Below are 20,832 nucleotides of genomic sequence, written 5' to 3'. Positions count from 1 at the left end.
AAAGTAGCCCATTATTTCAATATTATTTTTGAACATAATGCACTCTTATAATGAAAGCAAATCCAAATATTTTTCCAAGATGATAGAGTGATTGTTTTCTAAAAAATGTACATTTCGATAATAGGAAATGCTTTCTATCTACATAAATACTTCTATTGAGATTATTACATATGAACAAATCTTCCCAAATTGACATACCATAGTTGGATCACTAGATGGCACTATACACACAGTTTTTATTCTCACTTTCCAATTTTTTTTATGCTGTTTTCAATCATGTAATCTTACTCTAGGAAAGTTTCCCCCTAATCACATTTCTCTGAGATTTTATGGTTCAAATAGTGCTCCATCTACTCATTATTTGATGAAAAATGAATTTATGGACTTAAGGATGCAACTATATGTTCACTTCCTTAGAAGTTAAAAACATTGCAAACTATGATAATTACTTCTAATAGGATGAAGGATTAACAGGTGCATCAGTGAAATAGCATTAATTTTGCCACAGAATTGTAGATAGAATTATGCTGGTCTTTGACCAGAATAAAGATTTGATTTAACTCGAGTAGGTAGAATTGGCAAAGACCTGAAATCCAAGGGACTGGCTGCTTGTCAATATAGATAATATTGAGCTAAGAATGGCTCAGAATTTACTTTTATAGAAGCATTTTATATACTGAAAATACTGGGATGGTGGCTCAGTTCATTGCAACCATTATAAATTATCAGACATGACAATGAATTGCAAGTTTGTAACAGAACAGTTTTCTTAAACTTGATACAGCTCTGTTGAAATGAAGCATCTGATTTAAGCTGAACTTATAAATACATGGAGATAGCCATAATGATTCAAAATATTCAATTTATTGTAATTCAAACAAAATATTGTCAAACTGGCCGCTCCTATATTACAAATGTCACCTATTCCAGCACTCCAGAAAACGAGCAGTGATGGCTTTATTGTACACCTCTGATTTAGTTAAACGAATTGTGTTCTGTCCTAAAAGTGTTTTTCAAGAGGCAACTGGACTTTCTGGTTTTTCTTTTGAAGACGTTTCACTTCTTGTCCAAGAAGCTTCTTCAGAGCTGAAGAAGCTTCTTGGATGAGAAGCGAAACATTTTCAAAGAAAAAGCAGAAAGTCCAGTTGCCTCTTGAAAAAGCACCTTTGGGACAACCATGACCTGGATGACTGAGAATCTCCCTAGACAAATGGTGTTCTGCAGTGCAAGAAACCCGCTTTTCAAATAATAGGCAGTTGAGAAAAATGCAGTCAGAGGTCCAGATCTTCCAAGTTTGAGGAGATACTCAATTCCTACCTCTCTGTGTATCTGGCAATGCAAAGAGTTAAGGTGAAATGCTGGGCATTAAAGGAGGGGAGTAAATAACTGTTGGTGGCAGAAGATGAAGAATATTGTTGCAAAAATATTTAATACAAGGGATATTTGTATCTGACTGTTCTCCAAAGGATTATTACACATCCAAACAAGTTGCTCATCTAAAATGGACAGCATGTAGAATTAATTTCCAGTGCAGAGGGTGTACAATAAATCAGGGTCACATATAAAGGGATTACATAAATCTTAGTTCTTTCCAACTGCTGTTTCAGACTTCCTAGGTGACTTTTCCTAAAGCTTTGCATCATTTTCTGGTTTATCATCATTAAATTTTGAATAATGCTTCCAGGATTCTGATACGTGTTAATGTTCAAGATAGATTTGGAATTGCCTTGTATAAATCTGATGTATACTTTGCAACATGTTAATCACTTTTCAACTGTGCACTAAGATAATTTAGATTACATAATAGCTGCAGCTGTGAAGGTCTTCAAAGGGGCATTTTGCTTTGATCAAACTTTGATTGAAGTGCCCATTTGAAGTGGCACAACAGAATGAAAAAAGCATTTTCTTTTAAATGTTGGGTTATTGTGGTTATGCTGTTTGGAGCTTTACAATAAAAGATCATTCCTGGTTTGGGCAGAGCTAGTTAATTGTTCAAGTTGAGGCATCACTTTGCATCAGATTGCTGTAGCCTTGAAGCAATTCCCCAACATGGAGTTGAGCCACTCCTCATAGCTTTATTAAATATTTCTTTTTAAGTTTTCCCTCCTTAATCCTATGAAGGAGACCAGAGGCATACTGGTGAGGACTATCCCCTTCCCCACATTTGGATCAATCCATACATTAGAACACAACTGAAAAGGGAATCAGAGGAGGGTCCAAGTATGTCAAGGATTCCTTTATCTAATTTTGAAACTTACAATTATAAGAGTAACATAAATTTGTTATCCTACTGTTGCAGACTAAGTTATCTTCTTTTATTTCATCAAGCCACACCAATACAATGTGTTGGATCTCTTTCTTACTGCTGTAAACTCAAACCACTGAAAGTGAGTATGAATCAAGAATCAAGGACAATACCAATTAGATGAAAATTCCTAATCCTCTGAGAGTGATGGTATAGTTTAAAAATACAAGAATAATGACCTTATATATTTGAGCTAAAACTATCTGGATCTCAAATCAGTAGACTTCTAACTGATTTGGTGTTTATTGAATCTATTGAAAGGCAAATAGTAAGTGGGATCAGAAGTGATCAAGCATTACCTTTGGAGTAAACATATGACGAATCCCATCCAGTGAACCATTTAAAAGCAGCCCTCTGATTAGAAAGCACAGAAGTACGACATAAGGGAAAAGAGAGCTAAAGTACATTACCTGAAAGATATTAAAAACAAATCATTTTTTTTTAAATTTCTCAATCATCCTGCCCTGTCTGACAATAGCAGTGGGACTAGTCAGAAATGTAGGTTTTTAGTGTACCTTCTCAACAGTCAATTCTGTGTTGTCTTAAGATAATGAATTCTCCAAACAGGCACACTCCAAATGTGTTGGACTTCAACTGCCCTAGTCACCAACCAGTTAGAGCCTTTATGGGGGATGTTGTGTATTGAAGAAAGTCCTCGCTGTTACGAATGACAGCTCGGAAGCAGCCAGGCGCGTCTTAGCCAATCAGACGCGCCTGTCAGTTGCCGAGCTGTCATCCGCGCGAGCTGTAACACGAGCCAGCTGCCTGCAGTATAAAAGGCAAGCCGTTTTAACAGTTAACTGTCTTGTTAGAGCAACCACCTTGCTGATTGCTACATTGTTTCAGCTGCTTCTGCTGCCGCCTAGCCGGCTTCAATTATTACATTGTTGCGAGTTTTGTTACACTCCTTCAGCTACTGAATAAAGGGTTACAGTGTTTTAAAGAACCTGCCTGGTTTTTTCAGTTATAATAGGGGATAGCGGGCAGTAAAAGTCAAACTCTATTAGAAGGCACCAGGTTGGAAAAGGCCTGCTTAAAAAGTCTGTAATAAAGGTTATGGCTCCTTTACTGAAATACATGTATCATTGAAATCAGAAATTATTTTATTGCGAAATAAATGAGAACAGAGCAGAGAAACATGCATCATCACCAAGAGAGACCATAATGATCTGATCATGTCTCTTAAACAGAGTTGTCAAACTCCCAGCCCGCAGGTCAGATGTGTCACACACTGGCCATGCCTACGCCCAGTTTAGCGAAGGGGGGGGAGTTCTGATATGTCATATGACACAGCCGTAATGATGTGAGTTTGATACCCCTGCTCTATAGAGAAGACTAGTGGATATATCAGGATTCATTGTTATGTTTGGTACTTTCTGAAGCCCAAGCCTTCTTGCTCCCCTGACTCACTGAGCAAAAAAAGAAAGAAAGGTCCCCCATTCCACATTCATTTAGGACATCAGTGTACCTGTAAACCATAATTTTAAAATAGCAAATTGTTGGGGATGGGCAGGTCTTGACATCGCAATGACACGACTTGCAATCTTGGGTCTCCAGGATTGCTGTCGATATTTCTGGATGGTCCTTTTGGACCTAAACTGTTCTGAAGGAACAGTGATAGAGAAGAGCATGTCCTGCTGAAATCAGGGGCATTGCAAAAGCCCCTGATTGATCCAAGAGACAGCTCTTTTTGCCAGCTACAAGAGAAGCAACCAAAATGGCTGCCAAGGTTGGGACAAGCCTCTGAAACAGAAGCTTATAATAATAAAAAATTATTATTAGAGAAGGGAAAACCCAAAAGAATTGGAATTTAAAATAAAATTGAAGATAGAAGAAAACAAGTGGCGAATCAACTCTGGTTTAAGACAATCGTGTTATCTTTTCTACCTTAACTTTATTTGTTTTCTATGGATGGACTCTCTACAAATGCCTCTTACTTTTAAACTGGACCGGTCTCTTTTTCTTCTTCTTCTATACTTTTTCCATTTTTTGTATTCATGGATTAAAAGCTTCTTCTCTCGTAAGGCTGGGACCCAGCATAATTTTTACAGGTTTTTTCCCCCCTCTCGGACAGAGAGGCAGAAACAGATGGAAAAGAGGTAAGACTGCCATCTAGTGGCTAGAGGCTTGGCAATATCTGATAAAGCTATAAGCTTTGTTTACTGAAAGGTTTATGGTTGGTTTATGGTTTATTAAACTTGTATGCCGCCCTATTCCCCGGGGGGACTCAGGGTGGCTAACAAACTCATAGGGGAGGGGGTAATACAAAAAACAAACAAGATAAAACAATTACAGAAAAACAGATTAAAACTCCTCAACAGCCACAACAATTCGAGTGGGGCTGGGAACTCATCAGCCCCAGGCCTGCCGGAACAGCCAGGTCTTAACGGCTTTGCGGAAAGCCTGAAGGGTGGTGAGGGTCCGAATCTCCATGGGGAGATCGTTCCAGAGGGCCGGAGCAGCCACAGAGAAGGCCCTCCCCCGGGGGGGTCGACAGTCGACACTGGCTAGCTGATGGAATCCGGAGGAGGCCTAATCTGTGGGATCTAATTGGTCGCAGGGAGGTAATTGGCAGGAGGCGGTCTCTCAAGTACCCAGGTCCGATACCTGGCACAGTGGAAAATGTTTTGTTGATACAGGTGTTCCTTTGAAGGAAAGAGAAAGCTTTGATTTGAAAAACTCCACTGAATGTATTTGACTAAAAAGTCTTGGAAGTTTTAGCAGTGTTTATAACCTGGAAAATGGCACAACATGAAGAAGAGGCACTAACTTTGTAAAGAATTTTCTTAGAAATTCAAAAAGTTTTAATAATTACAGAGAAAATTGAAAAGAGATTTGAAATTATAGATCAAAATACAAAAATTATGGGGACAGCGATGAAGTTTGAGGACAGAGCTGAAAAAATAACAGAGACATATGAAAGTTATAAGAAAATTGTTGACACTGACAGCAAACTGAGAGTGGAGAGAAATGACAGGTGTGAAATACGGAAAGGAGAAATTGATGAACCAAATCTTCATTTAGGATGTCAGAAAATAGATGAAGAAAGGAGAGAAAATTTGGCAGAAATAATGAGAGTAATCTCGGCAAAAGCACTAATGATAACAAAAGTGAAGCTGATAAACAGAACAGATAAAGGGTTTCGAATTCTTATAATGAACAAGTTATTAAGAGAAGTCCACATAAGACTTATCAAGAAAACACTTGGAATACAGACTTTGCAAATGGGATGAGATATTGGACTACACTATCTATGGAAGGATACAGGATGATGAAATGAAATGTCACAATAAATTTTAGTTAAATGTAGTTAATTTTGAGTGGTATGTACAACGTAATAATAGCTATAGTTAAATAAATGATTAAGAAGATAACAAAGCATTTATATATACTGGATTGATAATATTACATTTTGTACAATACTATAAGTGAGGATATGGAGATGATGTTGAAAAGCCTGTTTATAAAAGTTAAACAATTTTATATAGAATAGAATATAAAGATGTAATATCATTGGATGATCTCAGGGGTGATGTAACAAAATGTCATAATATAAATTTACATTAAATTTAATATGATTTAAGTTGAAAGGATGTAATAATAGCTAGGCTTAATGGATGTTTAATAATTATATCAATTTGTATATAAGTATATTAGATTGATGATACTAATAATGGGGAAAACATGGAATTGAAAATTATTAGACAATGTTATCAATGTTAAAATAATAGAATGATGTCACAATAAATTTAGTTAAATATAGTTAAACTTTGAGTGTATGTACAACGTAATAACTGCTATAGTCAAATAAACGATTAATAATGATAACAAAGCATTTATATATACTAGATTGATCATATGAAATCTTATACAATACTGTAAGTGAGGATATGGAGATGATGTTGAAAAGCCTTTTTATAAAAGATAAACAATTCTATATAGAATAGATTAGAAACATGTAATATCATTGGATGATTACAGGATAATGAAATAAAATGTTATAATATAAATTAAATTCAAATTTAATATGCCTTATGTTGAAAGGATGTAATAATAGATGGGCTTAATAGATGTTTAATAAGTATAACAATTTGTATACATGTATATTAGATTGATGATACTAATAATGGGGAAAAAACATGGAATTGGAAACTATTAGAGAATGTTATCAATGCTAAAATGATTGAATGATTTAGAATAGGATGAAGCATAATAGCAATGTATACAAAGATACCTTGATTGTCAATATGTGAATTTTGATAAAATTCAAGTGAGGACCACAGGAAGGACACAGAAAGATTTTGTAACCAATCAACACACTGTGTGTAATTGAAGAGGCTTTTATGTTATATGTGTCATGTGTTTGTTCTTTGTCTGAAAATAAAAATTTTATTTAAACAAAAATAGCAAATTGTTATCAGGAGTATGTTCCTTGCCCATCTCTCTGCTGAATCAGTGCCAACATGGGCTAATATGAACTATTATCTTGCTCAGTGACAAAGACTGGAAAGGTAAGCCAAAATTATTTTTGATTTTATTTTTATCTTTAAAGGTAATTAAAACCATTTTCTTCCAAGAAAACCATCTCTCTCTCCCTCCCTCCCTTCCCCCTCCCTCTCAATCTTTCTTTTCTTCCCTCTCTCCCCCTTCCCTTTTTCTGGTTTAACAACCGTTATGATTTTAATGGTACCACTCCATTTCAAGTGATGAACAATATAGTTTTAATTTGATGGCCAAGTTATTATGTTTCAGGGAAATATTCTATGAATTTTTAAACATAGGTCTGAGAACAGCAACTATGCCCTGAACAGTGGATAATAAATTATTAATATAAAAGCTAAAGCTCACTTCTTGGTGATTTTATGACCACATTCATCTAAATTTCATGGAATAATATGGAGGTGGTTGGCCATTGGCTTTTTTTGAAATTTTTTCTTAACCTCTCAGTCTAGTGTACAATCTGACCACTTCAAATACAAATCCATTTAAGTTTTTGATGTCAGCCAAAGTTTTTTGACAGCTACTACTGTTATAGCAGAGGGGGAAAAAAGTGAAAGCCATTATGAATAAGCTATTTAGGAGTGATTGCATTGAATGACAACCCACCTTTGAAACAAAGTAGGGGTGGGGAGCTATAACTTGTGGACTTCAACTCCCAGAATTCCTGAGTCAGCCATGCTGGCTCAGGAATTCTGGGAGTTGAAATCCATAGGCCATAAAAGGGCAATAGTTTCCCACCTCTGATCTAAAATATAACTTTCTTAGTAAGTGGTATTGCCAGACCACATTTCACTACAATCAAGTTTTTTTGCCCACTGGAAAGACATTCATAAGAATTCCCATATGCATACAATTGCAGAAAAATAAGATATGAAATATATATATATGAAAATGGATGTCAAATAAAAGGTTTAATTCACTACCTCCATATACTACAAATAATATTTTCTTCCTCACTGCAGTAGAAATAAAAAATATGTAATATGAATTTTAAACATTATTGAATGGCCAAATCAGTCGTGAATGACTCAAAAGAAAAGAATAGAGCCCTGCTGGATTAGAAGCTGGTCTAGTCTAGCATTATAGGCCAAAAGTAGACACTTAATGGATCTGAGAGGTTTACAAAGAGGGATGCAAGAGTGATTAAGCACTTAGTGTCAGGAGGATCACTTAGTATGAAACTTATCTTCAAATGACATTTATCAGTTTTAGCTTAATTATTCATAAATTTTGGCTGCATAAAATCGGGTAAAACTTTGAAGTCAACCAATTATATTTTCTGGATGTGCTACTGCAATGTCCATCCAGGAGAAGGTCTATATGATGACTAGGAGTCAACACCAACTTGACGGTACCATCATCTTGATTATTTGCTTCCCCAACATGGTTAATTAGGTGATCAATTTTAATAATCCTATTTAGCTCTTTCCCACTCTATCTTCTTCAAATAAAGCCATGTTATCTTCTGTACTAGCTGGGCTCCTATTCTGAGGCAAAACTGCTCGGTGGTCTCGTTTTACATCAGCTCCAATCTTCTTTCAGTGATGCAGAACTGTTCAGCTCTGTCTCAGCACTCACAATTTCCTTAAAAGATTGCACATCTGTTTGAGTGATCTTTTTCTTGCTGTTGGAGTCTTCCATATGATTATATCACAAATGTTTGATACTTGAACTGACTGTTCCCCTATTTCTCTGATTCTCCAAATCAAATTAATAAAGCTCAAAAATAGAGCTAGTAATCCCACTCCGTTGGGTTTTCTTTTCTTTTTTAATTAAGTGCTGAGATGTAATTATAAGTATTATTCATAGCAAATGAAAACAGATCAAGATTCTCATGCCACAATAATCCTTTCTTTTATTCAAAGATGGTTTTTGTTTTTAGCAGACTATAATTTAAAAATTATTATACCAACATTTTTCTACTTGAAAGCATAAAGAAACATACACAAGAACACAGTGAGTCATGTCTTCCAGCAAACTTTGGCAAAATAGGCAAAAGGGTGTGGTGAATAAGAATGTAGGTGGCAATACTCACTTTGCCTGAAGATTGGATGCCTTTAATCATTGCCAGGCACACCATAACCCATGCAGCCAACAAACAGATGGTCATTTTCCAATTCAGACCTCCACTCTCAGATATAGAATTAGAAATATTGAGTGCTTCTCTGTACCAGTAATATGTTGTAGCTGAGCTTTTTTCACATTCGGGTTCCACAACTGAGGAGAGGAGAGGAGAGGATCACAATGGGATTAGAAAATAATACTTTTTTTTTTTTTTTGCAGTAGTCCAAAAGCCTTAAGGCAATTGTTGCAATCTGCTGTTCAGCCTTTTGGACCGTATTTAGATATTTACATTTGAGAACTCAGAAAAATGAGCCAAATTGTAAATATTTTGTTGGCATGTTGTTCTATCCTCTACAATGCCAATAATTACAGTTAGTCCCATGTTATCTTGAAAAGCAGTTGAAAACTTTTTAAATGAACACGTCAAACTCTTTCTTCCAATTTATCAGATGGCTTCATCCCCTATACAAAAGGTGTTTATTTTCCTCCACTAGTCTCATATTTTTTATTTTGTTTCTAATTTCTGTTGGTGATATTTTCAACTTTTAACTCTCTGACTGTCTCTGCTTCCTCATCTAGGAAGAAGAAAGGCCCTTTTTGGTGTCTTCCCTTGGATTTATTGAGAGTTTGGAGACAGAGGTGATATTCAGCAGGTTCTGCCCAGTTCTGGAGAACCAGTAGTGGAAATTTTGAGTAGTTCGGAGAACCAGTAAATACCACCTCTGGCTGGCCCTGCTCCCATCTATACTCTACCTCCCAAGTCCCAGCTGATCAGGAGGAAATGGGGATTTTGCAGTGATCTCCCTCTAGAGTGGGGTGGAAATTGAAATTTTACAGTATCCTTCCCCTGCTATGCCCACTAAGCCCCGCCAACAGAACTGGTAGTAAAAAAATTTGAATCCCACCACTGATTGGAAGCCAAGGAAATTACAAACCAGTAGAGGGATTAGTGTACAATGGAAGGAGAAGTAGCCATGCTTCTAGCAAGAACCCTTCATCTTATAACTACAAGAGCCCTGCAGCTCATTCAGAACAACTGTTTTCCCTTCAGTTAAATGAGAACAATGAAAGGGATTTTGAAGTGCAGTGCTGTTTTAAATTGCAGCTGTGGAATAATCCAGATTCAAAGGGCAAAATAAGATTCAAAGTGTATTAAGTGCAAATGTAATACATGTTGGAAATACCTTAAACCAAACACTGCGGTGGTGGCTTGGTGTTTCCTAAACTTCATGGCAGCTACAAAGCCCAAGTGTTTAAAAATATTGTTTTAAAGTATTCTAATACCTTAAAGGCTATCCATTGTATTGCCAACCATGCAGTACTTTGGCTTTTGAAGGTGAATCTAAACACAGTCCTATTTGTGAATGAGTTTGAGATGGGCTTTGTGTGCTATAATTTCATGTCTGTGTGTGGAACCTCAAGCAGTTGAGGGGACTTAACTTTTTGTTCCTCAGCTAGAATAGGAACAATGAAATCAGGATAGTTAGAACAGATTAATAAGGTGATTTGGCCAAATACATAACAAACTAGAAGGTTGGAATAAGCTGTATTAAACTAAATTGTCTCTCTTGTTTTTCCTTCAGAAATATCCAGCTTCAAAGGAATGAGAATGGACAGGGAAAGTATACTATTTTATAGTAAGCCAACTTATGTCACACTCTTCATGAATTGTTTACTGTACATTCTTAGTGGTAAATAAAAGTCTTTACATTCTATGGGATCTAGCTATCTTTTTCTGCATTTTCTTTTTCTCCCTTTTTTAAAAAAAATAATTCTGGCAGGAAATTCCCTTCAATTAAACTTTTAGAAAAAGACTGAATATATGCCAAATAGTTGAATCTTTTTCCCCTAAACCATATATTTTATCTCAAATATAGATTTTTAGAAAAGTCATTCCTTCTAGAATAATATTTATGTATATGTGTGATTCAAATATCAAGAAGCGATTTTAAAACGTTACTTCAGAAGGTAGACTGCTGTAATATTTCAAAATTATATATATGCTTAAGATTTCTTTCTACTTGATCAACATGATAAATAAAATTAAAAGATAGAATGCATTTTACTGGATATGCTAAAAAGGTTATGGCCATCAATGATTACGGTACTTAAATCCTGCTGATTTATCAAGCACAGAGTATAGTATGATTGTTTACAGGCATTTCCTTTATTCTCTTGGGTGCGTCTCCGAACGCACTTCAAGGTGCTAGTCATTACTTTTAAAGCCCTACATGCTTAGGACCTGGATATCTGAGAGACTGCCTCCTGCCACATACCTCCCAAAGACCAATAAGATCTCACAGGTTGGGCCTTCTCCGGGTGCCGTCAACCGGACAATGCCGGCTGGTGGCCCCCCGGGGGAGAGCCTTCTCTGTAGCTGCTCTGGCCCTGTGGAACGATCTACCCGTAGAGATCCGGACCCTTCCCACTCTCTCGGCCTTCCGAAAAGCCACGAAAACGTGGCTGTTCCGGCAGGCCTGGGGCTGTTGATCAAGGTCCAGCCCCACTTAAACGGAATGTTTGGTGTGTTTTTTTAAAATTGTATCTCTTCTTTATTTTAACTTTTACTTTTATTTTTGTTTCTGTAAGCCACCCAGAATCCTACGGGATTGGGCGGCATATAAATTTATTAAATTGCCAATTTTTACTGTTTAAACTTTGTGGAAATAGAATAAATGTAAAGAGAGAGTCCTTAGTGTGAAACTCAGCCTGAAAGTTATTTACAAACTATAAGCAATAGAAAATATTTGAAATGCAACAAAAAAAGGTTTCAGAACATGCATTTTCCATTGTCAAGGGAAGTGACATCAACATGTGAACATGTTTGTTAAAGCCAATTAATTCTAACTCTCTTCCATTAAATGAACTTGAGAATACTTTACATTTAAATTTTAAATTTTATATTTAAAAGTTACTTACTTGTTTCCAGTCAGAATATTTGGGGTTTGCAATGATTTCGATCTCAACTTTAAAACTGATCACACATTTTGGTGGAGCTCTTTAGAAGATTCCCTTCTCTCTCTTTTTTTTTTTTTGCACTACGTGCATAATAAAAAATTGGAATGTATGATAAATTTTGAGGTAATAGATTAATCTTCACCAACTAGATTTCCTCCAGTGTATTGCATTCACTGATAGGGATTGTAGGACAATATATCTCAAGGGCAACAGGTTGGGAAATACTATTGTAAAAAGAATGGGAAGAAAATCTTGTTTTCAGAGTAATTCATTCTAAATGTCAAATCCATAATATCACTCCATTGATTAATATTCAAAATGGAAACCGATGATTTCCCCATTAACATTGTCCATTTTGGTGAATAGTGGCCACTCAGTATGCCATGACTTATTACTATGCTAACCAGGAAAGGGCAGCACAATGGCTCATCTCGTTAAGATGCTGAGCTTGTAGACTGGAGACCTGAGTGCAACATGAGAGGGTGAGTTCCCATTCTCACCCCAGCTACTGCCAACCTAGCAGTTCGAAAACATGCAAACGTGAGTAGATAAATAGGTATCATTTTGATGGGAAGGTAACAGCATTCTGTGAGATCATGCCGGTCATATGACTGTTGAAATGTCTTCAGACAGGCTCCTGGCTCGATGGCCTGGAAATGGAGATGAACACTGGCCCTTTTAGTGGGCAACAAACTACCAGAGTAAAATCTGTAGAGACTTCTTCTTTCACCAGGAAAGAGTGGTCCAAAGTCACCAAATGGGAGTTGACTTCAAATTGGGTCTCTCTGATCCTATTTCAGCCCATTAATTCAACATGCTGTATTTCAATATGTGATGGATGATGAAGCTATTGAAGTTCTACAACATGCTGCAGTGCCTTCTCTAATCTGCCAGCTCATTACAGAGACATGGCTCATCTAACTGGTCTCTCCAGCTCTTAGTCATTCTTCCAATATTTAATGATGGGATAGTTTTATAATAAAACTAATAATGGTGATGGGAGAAATCAAATTTATTTAACAATGCTGTCCGATCAAAATATTGTGGACCAAATTACCTAGTCTATTTATTTTTCATTTTGTTCTCTATTTAAAAAAACATAACACTTAGGAGGCTTCAGTAAAAAGTGCATTATTTAAAAGAAAGAGAAAAGACAACACATTACTACATTTAACACTTACAAGTATGTGAAGAATTTTTCACCAAGGGACACTGGTCCCATGGTAATGGATGCTGAAAGGACTGTGAAAAGTAAAACAAACTCCATCCAATGATGACATTGTAATACAGGGCCACAAAAAAGCATACCTGTGAAAGAAGCAAAAATTTAAAACACAGTTTTCATAAATGCGCATTAGTTCTATGTATGTTCAGAACTGCTCTGGTGCACAGCACTTTTCTTAATAGAATAGAATTCTTTATTGGCCAAGTGCAGTTAGACACAAGGAATTTGTTTCGGGTGGGTAAGCTTTCAATGTACATTCAACAATAGTGATAAGCAACAAAGTTATAGTCATAAAAAGATAAGGATAGGTAATAGGGAAGATGAGAATAATGACGGTAACACTGCCTTTTTAGATAGTTTGACAGTGTTGTGTGAATTAGTTGTTTAGCAGACTGATGGCATGAGGGGGCGGGGGAACTACCTTGTGTCTAGTTGTTCTGACATCGATTGCACTATAAAAAGCTAACATATCTGTGCTGTTCCTCCAACTGAAAAGACCCTCTCTGGATCGGCTGGTTTTGGCAATCACTGCGATGTTTCCAAACTCCTCTTATTGAGGATGTGCCACATGTCTTAGAAGAAAATTATGTAGATCTCTTTCAGTCATTGTTTAGGGCTGGGCACAGGAAAAGGACACCCCTGCTTGATTTATCGTTGTTGGGAGTTAGTTGGCACCCCTCCTACTCCTGTTTTATGTTTATCAGCCTTGGATACCAATACATGTGGCATTTTTCTGGACTGCCTGAACTGACTGGGGATTGGAGTCACTGCTTTTCAGTGGTTCCTTAATGAGCAATTTCAGCCAGTTGCAAGGCAGAAGAGATCAATTCAGTGGCCACTCTTTTGTGGGTACCTTGGGGCTTGGTCCAGTCTCCACTGTTTTTTAACATCTTTACAAAGCCACTGAGAGAGCTACATTCAGGGGATGAAGTATCATCAATATGTAGATGAAATTAAACTGTGCATTGCCATCCCAGAGATGTCAGAGATACCATTAAAGGTAGATCCCGTAAGACTCTTGATTTGGAGGGGAAGAAACAGGTTAATGGGAACCTATGTAAGGTAGAACTGATATTTGTTCCCTGTCATCCCTGGGGTTTTCTCTTGACAGAGAAGCAGTATCTGTCAAAGAGAAATTCTATGATTAGGATGTCAGAGGTTCTATCTCATTTCAGGATGCGTATCTTTTCTGAAGGGGGAAAGCCTGTCAGTGTGGAAACCATTTTTTTTCCAGCTTCCTGATTGCCACATATGTTAGCCTGGGAATTTGGGAGGGGAGTTTGCTTGGAGCGGTAGAGTTTAGCCATAACAATATTCTTTCTTCTGGGAACTAAGGACACTTGCCTGTACCTGGATGGGAGTGGTTGCAGATTTTCTCCAGTTGAGTATTGGATTGGACCATGTGAAGAACATGTGGGTGCGGAGCAAGGGTTGTGAACTTTCAACTGGGTGGTGAAAGCCTGGATGCTTTTAGATTTGGGTTGCCCTTCAGGACTGCTATTCCCAAATAGAATAATCTATCCAATATAACCTTCATAGGAAGAACTGCCAGTGATGTCCATTTTTTTCAGGTGGGGAGTGGGGGTTAAGGGCATCACAAAATCTGTTTTCATTATGGATAATTTACTCTAACAGCCTGTCCCTAGAACCTAGATCTGACTCCTCCATGGAAGCCTTTTGGAAATATGTGGAGATTCTCAAACATCCAGGCCCTACTTGTCCCAAAGGTGCTTTTTCAAAAAGCAATTTGAAAACTAATTCTTGGCTGCTATCTAACATTTACAGTACCTGGATTTTTTATTATTATTTTTTTTGCAATCTAACTGTGGCACCCTTAATCCTTCTGTTATTTATAAATTTTTCCAGGTTGTTGTTGTTTTTAGGGAATCTATTTTTAAGTTAATGCAGTGTTTCAATTAGGGGCACAAAAGCCTTGAAAAATGATCGATTGGTTTGAAGAATAGGAATTGCAGTGTTTATGCATGGCCCAAACTCTGAATCACTTTTGAGTTCCCCGAAAGTCTATTATGCTTTTTTATTCCAGTACTGCACATCCTGTTCTGACAGAGCTACAAATACTGAATTGTTCTGTATTGTTCCCAGATCGATTCATCTCTTCAGCTATGTTCTGTGACTCAGAACATAAAATTTCGCCCTGCTTTGTGGCCCAGTCGGATTCAATTATCTCCTGAATTGATGAAGCAACAGGTCCAATACAGATCAAGGGCAAACAAATTTCTTCTACCAAGGGTTGGCAGCCATGCCTCATGTATGTATATTTTTTGATTCCAGAAATTTCTCAGATCACTTCATCAAAACCTTTCAATAAAATGACAATTTTTGGTGAAATTATTTTTTTCTTTGTTTTAAAGCAACTTTTGTCTGTAGTGTGCGTGTTTGTATACGTATATGCTAGCGCATGTATGTTACACACACACACACACACACACACACACACACACACACACACACATATATATATATATATATATATATATGTTGTATTTGTGCTGATAAATAAATAAAGGGAGACACAGAGTATCAGCACAAATACAACACAAATGTAACAAAGGCAACAGTAAAAATATTGGGTTTCTGTCTGGATGGTCTCTTGTGACGAGCCGATGTACAGAAAAAGGAGGCAGTGGACTTCCTCCCGTATTTGGGCATACCAGGGGTTTTAACTCTAAATATATACATACATACATACATCATACACACACACACACACAGACACATATATATATATATACACACACACACGGACACACACACACACACGGACACACGTATATGTATCTCAGAGTCTATCGGACTGTATAATTTTGGTCCTTTGCATTCTGGGAATATCATTTTGTTAACCTATCACTTCTGCAGCTTCTTGAGGTTGCCTAAGAAACGGGCAAATGGGAAACAATGCTGTTTCTTCTCCAGCAAGAAACAGCTAAAATGTGCTACCGGGTGACAAAACTTGTACAGCATCTTTATCACTTGAGACAGTGAGATAGGCAGCATATAAATTTAATAAATAAATAATAAGTTACAGCGCTAGTTCAGGATTAGTTCATCTTGTGATTTTTGAACACAACTGATCATTTGACAGCAGAACAACTGCTGTCAACTTAACAACTTAATTGTAGTTAAAAGTGATTGACTCCCATCCCGTTTATTAGTACAAGAAGGATGGTAGAGTGTTTGTTTGTTGGTTGGTTTGTTTGTTTGTTTAATGTGGACATGCTGCTATACATTCTGGTTCTTTAAGATTGTTCAGCAATATGGAGAAGATAGTACTCTACATAAGGCATCACCATCTCTGCACTGCTAAAGCTTTGGAGAAGATATCAAATTCTCCACGAAGAATAACAATTTTCTCCTACTTGATAGAAAGAAGTTAAGGTTTAAATTTCAATATGCCCTGATTTTTACCTTAACTTTTTTAAAATCATAGAGATGTAAAGGAGCTACTTAGGCTATTCAATCCAACTCCCTGTTCTGTGTAGGAATCCAAGTTAAACTGTTCCATACAGATAGCAAAAATCTAGCTTCAGCTTGGATGTCTCCAAAGAATGGATCTCATCATTTCTTTGAATAATTCAACAAAGTTAGAAGTTATACTACAAGTTGGCATCTTAAGACAGCAAAAAACCTGAACATTCCATTCCATAGTAAGATTTGGGAAGCACGTATTCTAAAGTCACTTACTATGCAACTTGCAAATCCAATTCCACCAAGCTTGGGACTGATGTAATTCCATACTCCAATGCTCCCACGGCGGATTCTTTGACCCACTGAAAGCTCCAGGAAAAAAAGTGGTATTCCTATGATCAGCAGCAAGATTAAATAGGGCACAAGATAGGCACCTGTCAAACAGAGTAAAATTCATATACAGAACAATCTTTAGACAAAGTCCAAGGATATTATGACATTAAACACATTTTATATAATTATTTCCACAAGAAGCCTAATTTTGCTATATTGTGGTTATCTTTAGGATCTTAAACAAAAATAATAATTCTAATCTGCCTAACCACCTGATATTCATTTTTGTAACATTTTTGTTCTTCAAAATTACAGGAAATGAGCAGGAAGGGAAGAGATTTTTCTCCCTCCTTTTGCAGTATTTAGAGTAGGAAAGCTACCTGACGCCATCAGTTGCAAAAACTGTCTCTTAAACAAAACTTCTGTCTGAGACAATGTATGACTTATTTTATTTGGATATACTGCTTTAATTTTCATCTATAACTTGTTGCCTTGAATTTTTTATAGAAAGATAAAAATGTTTTCATGTATATATAAATGAATATGTGGTTTTTGACAGCAATAGGTATAATATATTTAATTCCTATGCCATTCTTTCACCAATGGTTTGTAGCGTATGGAAAAAAATGATGTTGCTCCCAACTTGGCTTAAGGTTGATTGATGCAACCATAAATGAGAATGACCAAAACTTTTCAAGTTCTACTATCCAATAAACATATCATGATATACAGTGTTCTATCAATTAGTACATAATTCTCCCTATATAGTTTGCATGCAGTGATTAAGAGATGATTACATTTCACACCAAGCACTCTATCAGTAAATATCTCTGCTAGCTTCAGTGTCCAACAGATAATAAATTACATGAAATCTAGTAACTGTGAAGAGCATCAGGAAGCTATTGATGGTCTCTTTTTCAACTGTAGGAAAAAATTGTCTCTAATTTGCAATATATCTCAAAATATCTCAAAAATGTTGAAATAAATGCCAACTAAAAAGATTCAGACATTTACTTGGGGGAGGGGAGAATACATAGTATTTTTTAAAAAGCAAATTAAACTGAAATGTTTAACAAACCTTACAACTGTAACTCTTTAAAATCTTACAAATTCAAATTTTCTCTTTTTCTCTTATTCTTGACACTGATATAAGACTGGAGTAACCACAAATAACTGGTTTTTTTAATCCATACTATTGTAAACAATTCATGAAGTTAATTATGAATATATCTATATCAGCAAGCAGTTCTATCAAAAGGATTAATACTACAATTCTAAATAAATACAAGTTAACTTTTGAGAATTATTTTAAAAAAGATGGGTGTTATGTCATGGCCCCATCTATAATGTTTTATATGACTTCTCTCTCCCCCTTAGAACATATTAAGGGACAAGATGGCTATATAATATCTCAACACCCAAAAACACACACACACAATTCTTGTAATGAGCTCTTGTAATTTTCATGTGAGGGAACCTCAACAAATGTAACATGGAATCTTTTATTTTCATGGTATAAACTATGAAAGTCTCTGAATTACAATCAACATTCTTTAGTGATTTAAAAGAACAAAAATGTAATTGTGAAAGATATAAACATTCAGGGATCAAACCAGGTAATGCTTTTCATACAACTATTTAACATGCAAACTTTTAAAAATAAAAATGCAAGCAGCTGACATTGGATGGATTGCTTATTATCAGTAGTTGAACTGGCAAGCACACAAGAGAGTTCAACATTTTCCACTGCTGAGTTTCTGCTGAAAATTGCTCTTTTAAAATTGTTCTTTGCATTGATAAGAAAACTCCTATTGGCACCAGTGGGACATTTTCTCACTATATAGTATCAACTATAGAGGTGAAATTTTTCTTAGATCTTTAGCAGAGGAAGACACTTTGCTTGCTCATCCCAAAGATGCTTTTTTCAGGAGGCAACTGGACTTTCTTGTTTTTTTTTTCTTTGAAGACATTTCGCTTCTCATCCAAGAAACTTCTTCAGTTCTGAGTGGATGGTGGGGAATGGAAGGATTTATATTCCTTGGAGACAACTGGTCATTTGCATTCTTTTAGAGAGTCACTGAGGCCACTGGGAGGTTTGTCTGTGTCCTCAGGGTCACCCTAGTAGTGTAAATGGGTCCAGAACTTGTTGGCTGCAGGATGTTTTCTGTCCTGTGTCCCTCCCCTGTTGAAGACAGGGACAGCCTGTTGGGGATGAATCTGTGTTGTCTGCATCTCAAACTGAAGTGCAAAAGAAAAAACAAGAAAGTCCAGTTGCCTCCTGGAAAAAGCAGATTCCGGATGACCAGGCTGACTGAGAATCTTCACAGATAATTTGCTTGCTCTGTCTTCAAAATTATCAATCTCACTCATCAGCAGCTGCTTTTCGGATGTTTAAAAGGATTGCTTATTAGCAGTTTGAATACCTCAGTGCATAGAGTGAGATGAGAAGCTAACATAGACCAATAATATTGAACTGCACATCAGCTACCTCCATGATTACAACATACAGACTTACCTCCACCATTTTTTTGACACAGGTATGGAAAACGCCACACATTTCCCAAGCCTACAGAAAATCCAACTTGGGCCAGAATATACTGAAGTTTGCTGTTCCAGGCTGGTCGCTCATCTTCTACATCAGATCCCTCTTCTACATCTACATCTTTGTCCTCAGGATCATTAACTGACAATTCACTTTTTTTAAAAGCATCCTCAACAGAATCTTCATTGGATAAGAGGTCCTTGACTGATTCGATGACATCATCATCTATCTCTCTTTTTACTACTTTGCTGTTCTTAGGCATTTGCAATAAAGAAATGGAAATTCCAGAGGGGATTTGGTTTAGACAAGCCGTCCAGCTTCAGTCCAGATAGAATTTTATAAAGTCTAAAGTTCTTGAAGAAAAGGTCCACAGTGAGTCCTTTATGCAACCAGATCAAAATGTTTGTAATTGCTTCCTGTTTGTAATGGCTTGCTGTTAGCATAAATAGCTGCATGTAAGAGAGAGAGAGAGAGAGAGAAAGATTGTTATATATCAGAAAATACTAACTGGCCATGGGGGTGTAGGGCTGGAGACTAAGGGTGGAAACTAAGTGACTACGAACATCTCCTGTTCTTATTTCTATTTTAATGTTGCAAAACAAAAATCACAAATTTGGGGTTCTACAGAATCAGTGCAACCTACAGCCATTTGCTTGGTAAGAGTATAAAATATGACTTTCCCTATCTTCTTATTTTGTACAGCTACATTGAACTGCAAACATGTATTCTAGGGGGGAAAGGGGGGGGCACAGGCTAAAACAGAAGGACCAGAGAAGAATAAATGGCTTTCTATTGATAACTCAATCAGATTGTGCTACTCTTGTATGGTTGTGGAAAAAGACATAGAATGAGGTGGTAGCTGCATTTCAGGCCATGTAATAAAGAGTAAAACTTTATCAGGGTGCTAGCATATAAATATTCTTCTATTCAGCATGTTCTACTCAGAGACAATTTATCCAGTCAAAAACAGTATACTTTCTCATCATGGAGGTTTTCCTGGTATCTCTGTTTGAGGGGTCAGCTCTTGGAAAATACAATCAATGTTCACCCACACAAAAAAAATAGTGTTCTTTACACTCAGATTGGAGACTTGGGCTAATGAATTTTTTTATTCATCAACACACTGCTCATAGTAGGTAAGGAAAAAGTGCAAGAGCCTCTTTGGTGAACGTTCTCTTCCCCTCTGAACTTACCTGTGTAATGACTTCTATGACTTACCAGTGTAATGAGGCTTGGCCTTCCAACTCTACTTGCTGGAGTTAAGCTCTGGGAAAGATATATTTTGGTTTGCAACTTATAAGCATTCTTTAAAAAGGATACACACAGAGACATATACATAAGATTGCAAGTTGAGGCCACATGATGGCTCACTTAATGACCAAATGGGAAGTGACAACATAAGTCAAACAGAGTCACATAAATAAACTATAAATCAATAAACTATTATTGATTCCATATTTGGGGGGAGGTTCTGCTGTG

The 20,832-nt window shown here is 36.6% G+C and overlaps 1 protein-coding gene across 1 annotated transcript in view; it reads right to left on the bottom strand.

Annotated features, from left to right (window-relative positions):
• Window positions 1-19,615, bottom strand: part of SLC6A15 (solute carrier family 6 member 15) — a 31,405-nt gene extending 11,790 nt beyond the window's left edge. Inside the window, exons 1-5 of the mRNA XM_032221557.1 lie at window positions 19,327-19,615; window positions 16,755-16,912; window positions 13,009-13,135; window positions 8,841-9,022; window positions 2,605-2,715 (exon numbers count right to left, since the gene is read on the bottom strand). Of these exons, the coding sequence (XP_032077448.1) occupies window positions 2,605-2,715; window positions 8,841-9,022; window positions 13,009-13,135; window positions 16,755-16,912; window positions 19,327-19,615 (867 nt within the window). The remainder of the gene's footprint in view (window positions 1-2,604; window positions 2,716-8,840; window positions 9,023-13,008; window positions 13,136-16,754; window positions 16,913-19,326) is intronic.
• Between the last annotated feature and the right edge of the window lie 1,217 nt (window positions 19,616-20,832).

This window comes from Thamnophis elegans, chromosome 7, assembly GCF_009769535.1.
Source record: "Thamnophis elegans isolate rThaEle1 chromosome 7, rThaEle1.pri, whole genome shotgun sequence".
NCBI classification, from domain to species: Eukaryota; Metazoa; Chordata; class Lepidosauria; order Squamata; family Colubridae; genus Thamnophis; species Thamnophis elegans.
Note: the sequence above shows the minus strand (reverse complement) of the source record. Positions and strands in the feature narration are given on the sequence as shown.